General features: G+C 49.8%; 1 protein-coding gene across 1 annotated transcript; it reads right to left on the bottom strand.

Moving 5' to 3' along the window:
• Positions 1-520: 520 nt before the first annotated feature.
• Positions 521-7,049, bottom strand: LOC149355584 (endothelin-converting enzyme-like 1). Its single transcript, XM_089576139.1, has 2 exons — positions 6,747-7,049; positions 521-2,563 (listed from the first exon to the last, which is right to left on the bottom strand). Exons 1-2 carry the CDS (start codon positions 7,047-7,049, stop codon positions 521-523), a joined length of 2,346 nt encoding a protein of 781 aa, XP_089432265.1.
• Between the last annotated feature and the right edge of the window lie 3,509 nt (positions 7,050-10,558).

Raw genomic sequence — 10,558 nt, forward strand, 5'->3', positions numbered from 1 at the left:
CGCGCGCTTCGAAGCGCCAGTGCGTTCTAAAATGAAGCGCAATCAAGGAAACTAACATGCTCAAAGGGACACGGAAGTGCTACTTTGCGTAGTCTACCATGTCAACGCGCTGCTGTGACGGACACACTTGTGCTCCGAAGACCACATCCGCGCACACATGAGTTTACCCTAAACGCGGATCACGCATGCCGTACAGTCGGCAGCCACTGTACAGCCTGCGTGAAACCGTTACACGTTACACATGGAAAGTGCGTTGGGAGAGCGAGAAGCTCCCGTGGGCGGAATACCCCCGACGACCGCTGTCCATTTCACCTGCAGCATTCACACACATATGTGTCGACGGGCACTGCATATGTCCACAAGGCAATTTTTGCGCGTACACGAAACTGCAGTTTTCCAGCCCTGAAGCTCGACATGTACAAATGACGTAGTAAAAAAAAAAAAAACATCGGCGTGTGCATTAGTTCGAAGACACCAAACAGCTGCCCGCTGCAAAAAAAAAAGAACACAGTGTCAGGGGCTAACCCTTATCACCGTAACACCGGAAGGTTCTCCTGAACTCCACGAGTGCCCTCGCAGCGACGTTGCAACGCTGTTCCGCATCTCCGTAGAACTCGCCAATGCGGTTTCCGCTGGAGCACAGGGCATAACAGGAGGCAACGAAGAAAAGCCTGTCCTCCATGAGGCTCGATTTCACGGAATGAGTTTCAACGGAGCGTCGCACTATGCCAAGCCTGTAGGCCTTGAAGGCGGCTAAAAGGGCTTTAATGTCCACGTAATGAGGGGACCACTCCGGCAGAGCATCGTAAGTCTCGTTGGCTTCACTGAGGAAATAGTCACGAGCCACTCGCTGATGCTCTTTGGGGGGCGCGAAGAAGAGCTCCCTAAGAACTTCATCAGCAAGCAGCCTCCCAGCACCGCCGTAGTTGACTGCCGGCGGCAGGTCCGGATGGTACAGAGGGTAGACGAAGTACACTTGGGAGGCTGTTAGGGCGCCATGCAGGGTCCATTTGTGGCTCAGCACGGAGCTCGGCTTTACGATGTTGGTCAGGTCATGCTGCTGCAGCCTCCACTGAACTTTCATCAGTTTCACCCAGCTGTTGAAAAAGCTAGTGGCGGGGGTGGGCTCTGGCAGTACGGTGGAAAGATATTTTTGGACGTCCGACTGAGAGGTTTCATTCCTGGCGGTCATGCGGAGCATAACACCGCTGCGACGCATCCCGACACCAAGGAGAACGTCTCGGATATCATGAATCAGACTGTCGGCTCCTGGATCTTTGGGGAAAAGGCTGAACCAGGCCACGCCTGTCCTGCTTTCAACCTCCATTAGGCAGCGGCGGGTGTGCGATGACCAAGGAAGACCAAGGAGTTGAAGTGTGGCCTCAGCGATTTCCCGGTGCGCCATCCAGCCTAACTCAGTGACGACGCGGAGCCCCAGGCTGAGGGTCAGTGCTTCCCGCGTCTCGGACTTGAGCCGCAGAAGGTAACCAACAGCCCTGAGCAGGCTGGGATTCTCCGCATGCACCTCGATGTTGGCGGAATAGCGGCGAGCCCAAGGGAAGTGCGCGTCGATGAGGAGACTCCAGCGGTCGGTGGGGAAGCCGGGAGTCATGGCATCACTGAAGTTCTGAATAGACAGCCGCAGAATTTTCTGTTCTTGGTCTGCAAAGGCAGGTGTCAAAGCTTCTAGAGTAAGCATATCCATTTCCTGGATTGTAGTGGCCAATTCGAAGGTTCGCAACTCGGAAACGCCGAAAAGAGCCAGCATGTTCTGGACGTACTTTTGGTAGCGGAGGGACGGCTCGGTTCCCCTTCGCTGACCGGCGAATGTCCGCATTAAAGCTACCCAGGCTCCAAACATGGCGCTTCTTTCGATCTTAAGTAAGGGGTTTCCCGTGCCGGCTTGATAAGGGGAAAGATCGAGAGTCAGCTGGAACCATAGGTGGATGTTCCAATTTCCAGAGAGGTCAAACAAAATATCCAGCAGGTCTTTGCGGGATGTCATCGGCCAAGGAAGGTGGCGTTCGGCCATGAACGTTTTGAGTTCGTCTAAATCGCTTTCAGAATGCCTCATGCATGACATGACTAAAGCGGCTACCTTTTCTTCGGCGTTCCGTGGAGACCTCGTTGGGGTGCTGTGACTTTTGGTGAACCGGGGAGCCCAGTTGACGGAATTCAAGGCATGCGTGTACATTCCGTCTTCGGCAACATCGAGAACGGAGACCATATGGTGGTGGTGCCTCCATCCGTCGCACACAAATCGGTAGAAGTTGTCACATGGGTCTCTAGACCAGTTGAGGGAAGATCGTATGCCAGCCATGTACATCTGGCACGCCGTATTGTCGCAGCCAGGGAAAGTGGGCAGATCCGCGGGGTTTGTGCGCAGCCTTGCTGTACTGGGGCGGTAAACGTCGCCGTGATGGACGCTAATCCATTGCGTAACCATCAGATAGATGATTGGAGTGGCGACGAAGACAAGTGTGGTTCCTAGTAAGGCCACCTTAATCCACAAGCTTATACCGCAGTTTCCTTGGCGGGCGAATACTTCAATACCGGCGTGATCCTGCGCACGATAAAAACAAAAAGCGTAAATATTTACTGCCTCATCAGAGCACCCGCGATACAGTAGAGGCAGTTTATCTGATTTAGTAAAACGCCTCAAATTATGCTCTGCCCTGTCTCACCAGAGCTTTGAACTAATCGAATATCCTCTTATTTGATTCGTCGAATGAATCAAATAGCGCATCCTCAAGATAATTTAAAAGAGCCGAATAAATTCGAAACTTTTCGAATACTTTCCAAATAATTGGCATGAAGGTGAAATAAGGCATGCCGTAGTTTTATTCGTCGCCTGTTTTAAGGGCAGGGCCCACTCCTGCGCCTCACAGCGTTCTGCCGCCATCTTTCTGCGCGGGAGGTAGAGTTATCGCGACATGGTCCATTTGATTCGCGGTTTCATAATGCTCAAACATGACCACCAATATTGATTGACGCAGCAGGGCTCAGGCAGGCCTGCATTGACGCCCGATCTCGGAGGTCATGGCTCAAGCGTTGCTCTTGCACCTCTCATCTACTGAGTTGTGGCGCTGTCATCAGTAGGAGAAGGTAATTTTCCTATATGTATAACATAACGATCAGTTATTATACTGGCTTCGTGCAGTCTACCCCTAAGTGGAGATCAGTTTTGCACCTTAGGCAGCTATGGCTACTCCACAAGTTACAGAGCCGTACCGCAGCTGCCGTTAGCACTTTGGTGTTTCGCACGATTATTCTTATTTTACGATTATACACACTAGTAACGAATATTTGTAATATTCGCATCGTATTCTATTAGGTTCGATCAAAGTTCGATTCATATTCTGCACATCTTTTAGCAATAATATTCGTATTCGATTTAGTGTTGAAAAGTATTATTTGCACCCCCCCCCCCCCCCCCCCCCCCAAAATTAGGACACAACTTAAAAAAACCAGCAGTTCTTCACACTTGGACACTGCACGAGGCGTCCTGTATGTGAAGAGGAAATGAAATCAGGTTTTTAATGTTTCACTTTTTTAAAGAAGCTAGGTGTTAGAATTCTAGAGCTTGATTATTTCTTTGTATTTAGCTTCTTATCTAGGTAACAAGAAAAACTGAAAACGGACTACTTTTTTTGTCGTGGAGGAATTCTGTGCGGCGGTCCTGAATGCGGGCGGAGCTTCACTGCAGACTTACGTTGTATCCGACTATAGCTACCTTGTTCAGTCGGTTTGTGCAAGATTTGAAATATAACAATGACGCGAAGGGCCAAATGGCAAGGGTATGATCCTATTTCCACAAAGCATTTCTTAAACATATTCTTCCCCATAAAATGGGACAGTGCGATTTTATCATTTACAAAATTCCCGCTTTGAAGAGAGGAAGGGAAGCGTTCATCCCTCTCAGCCCCCTATTCTTAATTCCACCCCTAGCGTTTTGCTAAAGCCGGACTAAGTGGGAGCCGAAAGGCTATACGTTTTTGGGGTCCACTATTCCGGGTTCTAAAAAAGCTGGTGAAACTCGAAAAATAGTCCAGGAATAATTCTATGTAAGCTCTAATTCAACAAAACCTGAATGCTTATATGGACAGCACAAGATTTCCGCACTCCGGGGCATTCCGACGGCGTCCCTATAGTCGGCAACTCCGTTTCGAACATAAAGCATAGACGTCTACACTGTGGCGATGATATGGTTACTTCGCCTCCCGCCTTTCCGTCGATATGGTTCCCTATCAAACTGAGGCTTAAAACGGCATCCGTTGCCGGGCGTCGCCGAGCATGCTTTCCTCGTTCGGAAATATCCCAACTCGGACCGCCTTGTAATCCCTACATGGGCGAAGTGATCCGGCACTTATTCGCGGTCAACCGCACAATGCACGCCGGAGGAGCTAGAAATAAAAACTCTTAGGCGAACCTCGGTGCATCGTTTGAATGCGCAAGCAGCCGAACGTTCGTTATATTCGAGGTTTACACATTAAAGTTCCTTATATCCGAGGTGAGCACATAAACGTTCGTTATACCCGAGGTTAACACCCGAAAGGTCGTTATATCCGAGGTGGCATACTGTTGTCACTTGCCCACCTGGTTGTGGGCAACCTGCTTTCCCCAGGCTACCGAGAGACGGCGGTCACCACCATTTCCGCTCGCACAGACTCGTCTAATGATCACGCGTGAACAGTCTTGAGTGCCCTGACACGTGAGAAGAAGTGCTGCCCCACCGAAAACACCCACTGGCACGAACACGTGTTCGTTATTCTCAGCACCTCCCGGTGAATAATATCTTTGGCCAGTGAGAGCGCGGGAGTTTTCGTTTAAGTCATAAAATGCCGTCAACGACGCCTATTACTACGGATAAAGCCCCACAAAAAGCTGACTTTTAAGAAGTTAAATCAAACGACGCTATAAAGACTCTCGGCCCAGCGCCGATTTTCTCTTTGACCGAAAAGGCGTACCGGTCGCCGATTCGTCAACTGCGGTCTGTGCAGCCATGAGGTTGCAAACGGTATATTAATTATAACGATGCAAACTCATAAGTACTTCAGGAGCTGCCCTATAACGGATAACACAGCCAATTGAAAGAAACAGTCAAATAGTATCACAGGGGGAAATTCTGAGCCTAAAAAAATGTATGCGCGAACTCAAAAGGAGAGACTACAGAAAGATCGCACCTCAAAGCTTCTTTAACAGCGTAAGGGGCGTTTGAACATTTTACCTAAATGTGTATTGCACACCACGGGCCGATTTTAGGTTAAAAAAAAAGAGCGGCAAGGGTACTAGCAGAAATCTCCCTCCAAATGGTGACCAAGAAACGTTGCTGATCCACTACTGCATGACATCGAAGCGAACGTTGCCTTCTGCGAGTGCTGGTAACCATTAGGCTGAAACGGCTGCCACCCGCGTGGTACTGCCACCTCTTCCTACACCGGCCGCATTTTGGCAAACAGGCATACGAATACAGAACTGGTAGCACTACAGATGTGCTACATTTCGGCATGACTGCTCACGACGCTGATTGCGAATACTGCAAGAAATAAAAACTCAGCGCAGTAGGTGGAATAGATCCAGTAGCACCGCGAGCGCTGTAGATGCACACCCTTTGTCAAAAGAAGAGTCCAGAATGGTCCCTCACCTTCAAAAAATTTAGAACACTTGCGATGCATAACAAGCCACACAGCATGGCTCAAAACGAAATTTCTTGAGCTCCAGACTTTTGAGAAGGGCCATAGGTGTACTGTACGCGACGCCTGGCACATGGCATGAAAGCAATCGTAGATTGTGTATTCGATCGACGACATGAACAAATGAGCCACAAGATGCCATTGTCTAATTACGACCGGTAGGGTGCCGTATTGAAGCCAATGTTGACTAAGGATCTTTAAAAAAAAAAGAACGAAACGATCTTAGACCACCACGTGCTTAAGCGCGCGCGCACACACACACACACGCACACGCACGCACACGCTCACGCACGAACACGCACACACACACACACACACACACACACACACGCGCGCGCGCGCGCATACACACACACAAGCAGCTTTAACGATACACCATCATCACATAGTCACCGACGAAAAAGGGTGCATCCCACTGACCTATCCCACACTGTAAGAGGAGAGTTGCATCTCACTCCCACAAGAGAAACAAATGTTTGCTTTCATGAGCGAACAAAAGGCGCACGAAGCAGATAATGGGCTTCCACCATTTGGCTTCGACCGATCGGTTATTACCACTTCTGCTCAGAAATTCTATTCGTCGAGGGAAAACTGTCTTCGCATGCTTTCGCGACGGAATTGGCAAGGCCCGGACAAATGAGAAGCGTACATCTGAATAATGCGTTTGAAAATTCTGCGCTCGGAAAGTGTGTGAAATTGACGCTACGCAGCTCTCGATACGGTGTCGTGATTAATTGTACATGACATTAAGTAAGAGATTTTGGGACAGGCGCAATCCTGCCGCATTTTGCGCACTACGACAGGCTGTGTAACCGGGAATTCGTTGCGGTTAGAAATGGAGGCTTGCCTGCATTACATGCTTGCAGCATCGGCAGGGCATGAAGCGAACTTTCCTCGAACCTAGTATCGTCCATAGCGCACTTGTTGCCTCCAGCGCGCCCGTAATGCGTCTTGAGCCGGCCTGCCGTCCGTATGAGCACAGACAACGTAGCCAACTCAAGCATCAATTCCCTAACCTAGACTTATCGAGAGCAGCGACGACCTGTTCCATACCTCGTCTGCCGTGTCACGCGCCGCGGATGAAGACGCGGTCGCTCCGGTGGCGACGGGGACGTCACCCTGGACGGCGTCCCGGGCCACAGGCAGCCAAGACTTCCATCGGAGACGGATGAGCTCCCGAATGCTGCGACGAGGGGGCAGGTACTCCTGCGACATCGTGATGCCCCGGCCACCAGAGAAGGCCTCGAACTCAGACTCCGAAGAAGCGGTCGTGGTTCCACTGCGTGCAACGCCCGGCACGTCGTAGCCTGGCGCGACGTCGCAGGATCCAGTTGTTCCGACGGTGGGCACGGCCATGGCTGTCGCTGTGTTGCTCGAACTCGAGTGTGCTGGCTCGCAAGAAGTGCCTCTCAAGCCTCCGCTGCTCTTGCCCTGACTCGGTCAGTTGCCGGCACCGTTGCTGCTGCTGCCGCTGCTGCTGCGTGCGCCAGGTACGGGATGCAGCGCGTGGCGCCTGCGCTCTCGCGATCACCTTGTTTTCTTCGGAGTGAATGAAAAGTACTCCTGGCGACAAATTCAGCACTCACAGTGACCTCGAAACCACGAGGTTTAAAAATGATGCCCTTTGTAAGCACAAAACCAAATAAGACAATCCACTGAAATGAAATCGAAACCAAAACTTCTAATTCAAAACCCTTTTTCGAAAATTTTACAAATTTAGCCCCACTGGCAAGGGCCAGACGAATCAGTGCAAACACCAGGCCGAAGAGAAAGGAGTTATAATAAAAAGGAGAGAAGGACCGAGGGCTGTGAAAAAATAATTGTTTCCAAATGTGGGGGAAAAAAAGGCATTTTAATGCAAATACGAGAATGACTGCAGGAAAACACTAATCCCTACACGGCTTTACCGTTCCCTTGCTCCAGATAACATCTATATTTGATTTGTGGGGTTTAACGTCCCAAAGCGACTCAGGCTATGAGAGACGCCGTAGTGGAGGGCTCCGGAAATTTCGACCACCCGGGGTTCTTTAGCGTGCACTGACATCGCACAGCACACGGGCCTGTAGAATTTCTCCTCCATTGAAATTCGGCCGCCATGGGCCGGGTTCGAATCCCAGTCTTTCGGGTCAGCAGCCGAGCACCATAACCACCGAGCCACCGCGGCGGCTGATAACATCTATAATTTGAGCTTTTACGCTCATTATGATGCCAATACAAGCATCCGCGTGTGACAAACTAACGTTCCAACAACGAAAAGGGTCGAATTCGTACCAGTTTTTTTGTAGAGCTTAAAGGCATCGCGACGTTTCGGCCGGAATGTAAGTGCACAGGAAGTGAACCAGTGCTTGGAAACACTGAGCAATGTTTTTGAACCGTTCCTCTGGAATGTCGGCTTGTCCTCTTTCAATACGTCCTCTTTCACGCCTTTGCTCTCGTATTGAAAGAGGACGTAAAAAAGAGGAAGGCTGCGGCACCAAACATGGGCGATCGTTCATGAGGTGCACCGAAGGAGCTGTGTATGAGATTCCCCTCTCGTGCGGCCGCTCCTATACAGGGCAAACTGGGCGCTGCGTTAACGAGCGAATCAGGGAACACGAAAGAAACGCTGAGCAAAATAAAGAAGGCCCAACTATGTCTAAGCATGTAAGGTCGTGCCCATCACGCTCTTGTGAGCCATGTTTTCGCGGTGTGCGAATTCTCTCAAAAAGCAAAGATACAAAAGCTAGGAAATTAATCGAAGCTTTTTTTTTTATTGCAAAGAAAGGAAGCATGTGCGTCAGCGACACATCCATATCTTTGTACAAGGCTGAGAACAATTTTTTGACCCGTTCGATATCATATCAACTTTGAAGATGATAGTATTCCTTGCATGTAAGACGGTATATATTTGTGCATGTTGCCTTAGAACAAATCTGTTGTGAGTGGTGCTTCGCCCCGTCTTTTTGCCTTGTGTTGTGTCTTTTTTCGCGCCTGTAACCAAAGACGAATAATAGTGTTTGTGATTTTATCTGCACCAGGAGCGGTGTTGCGCTGCGATGCACGGGCTGCGGCTTGCACCTCGGCTTTTTTTTTTTTTTAGGGCATCAAGTGTGGGGTTTGGAAGACCGTTGTAGGTGGTTGGACAAGACGGTAATGGAGTGTCGCCAATGTAACGCGTCCACAAAGCGTCCGTGAGTTCCGTATCGGTCCCATGGAATTGTTGAGATATCGTTTGGAGTGTACGATCTGAGGCCGATTTGTCTTTTTCAGGTTCAGTGAGACTGCGGCAGATGGACAGTCGGGGACAAAAGTCTCCGGACCACGTGCTCCTTTAACGAAGCCGATAGCTCTGCTATTATTCGGCGGCTGGAGACCACACTTGTGGAGGTAAAAGTTAAATTTTTGTTCTTCCATCTCCACAAGTGCGGTCTCCAGCCGCTGCCTGATAGTAGAGCTATAAGCTTCGTTTGAGGAACACGTGGTCCGGAGAATTGTGTCCCCGACTGGACAAGGTTTGAGCAGCACTGAGGGTTCCTTTCAAGGAGGCACAGAACTGCACCCAGTTCTATTGGGCCAGTTGGGTGGAATATTGCAGAGCTTCCTCTATGATGGAGGCAATGCGTAGGCGGAGTTGGCCGAATTTATTCTGGAGTCCTCCATTATGGCACCTCCTTCTCACTCTCCTCTTTCACTCCCCCCCCCCCCCAAAAAAAAAAAAAAGAAACTGCGCGCAGTCAGCGCAGGGGAGTGGCCCGTGTCTTGCCCTTTCCTGTCAATCTTCTGCCCGATCTCGGTGACTTACTCACTTTGTGCCACGGTCTGACTCGAGTAGGCGCGCGCTCTGCTCCGCAATGACCGTGAGCGCGGCAGGCCATGACGTCGCTCAGGCTGCTCCAATACGGCCGTCGCTTCCGGGGGATGCAGCCCAGAGTCCATTTCTTGTCATTGGAATTTCTTGCTGAAATGTGCGCATAGAGCCTACTTCTTTCTTTAAGCTCGTTTAATAACGCCGATCTTAGTAGCCGCAAAGTAAAACCCCGATTTCTTGCTATAGTCGGATACAACTTAAAGGGCAACTGCAGCACTTTTTTGAGAATTTCGCGACATTCGAGGATACAGATCTTTATAGGCTGCAGGTAAAGCATGCCAAGTGGTTTTTCACTAGCATTTAAAATAGTGACGTAATCGACGATTGAATTTTGCGCTTCTCCTCAATGCACCGGAGAAGTGCAGGGAAACTCAGCGTGACGTCATGGAAGGTATGATTTCAAATTACCGCTGTCGTCAGCCACACCCTGCCTTGACGCGTTAGACGCTGCCAAACAACTCTCGGCAGGGTTCGCCTTCGGTGGCGTTGGTTTTTTTCCTTCAAAGCACGCGTTTGTGCGTTGGAGATGTACCCATACCTTCGATGACGTCATCATGCGCCCCCCACTTGGCGTTGTGCGCTGCGGAGAAGCTGGAATGGCGTCCGGATTTTAATCGGCGATTACTTCACTATTTCAAGTGCTAGCCCAAAAAGACTTCGCATGCTTTACCTACAGGTTTCACAAATTCGACCCTCTTAAGCTCGTTGATTTCTAAAACCTATGCAGGTTCCCTTTAAGTCTGCAGTGAAGCTCCGCCCACACTGAGCCTCTGTGCACAGAATTCCTCCACGACGAAAAAGCAGTCCGCTGCTTAATCGTTTCTTGTTACTTAAACAAGCAGCTTATCTCAAGAAAAAAAAAATTATGAGCTCTAGAATTTCAATACGCGGATTGTTTGATGTAGTCAAATATTAAAAAGCTGATTTCGTTTACTGTTGCGATTGGCCAGCGGAGTAATACAGGACGCCGCGGACCGTGGCACAGTGTTAGCAACTGCTGTTTTTTTAAGCTGTATCC

The sequence above is a fragment of the Amblyomma mixtum genome, chromosome 3 (genome assembly GCF_055824585.1).
Source record: "Amblyomma mixtum isolate Tamu chromosome 3, ASM5582458v1, whole genome shotgun sequence".
Classification (NCBI taxonomy): domain Eukaryota; kingdom Metazoa; phylum Arthropoda; class Arachnida; order Ixodida; family Ixodidae; genus Amblyomma; species Amblyomma mixtum.

Excerpts from the sequence above, each read along its gene's own strand:
- LOC149355584 (XM_089576139.1), bottom strand. The coding sequence starts at position 7,049 with ATGGCCGTGCCCACCGTCGGAACAACTGGATCCTGCGACGTCGCGCCA. Across the intron at positions 2,564-6,746 it reads CGCGTGACACGGCAGACGAG|GATCACGCCGGTATTGAAGT; the intron begins GTATGGAACAGG and ends TATCGTGCGCAG.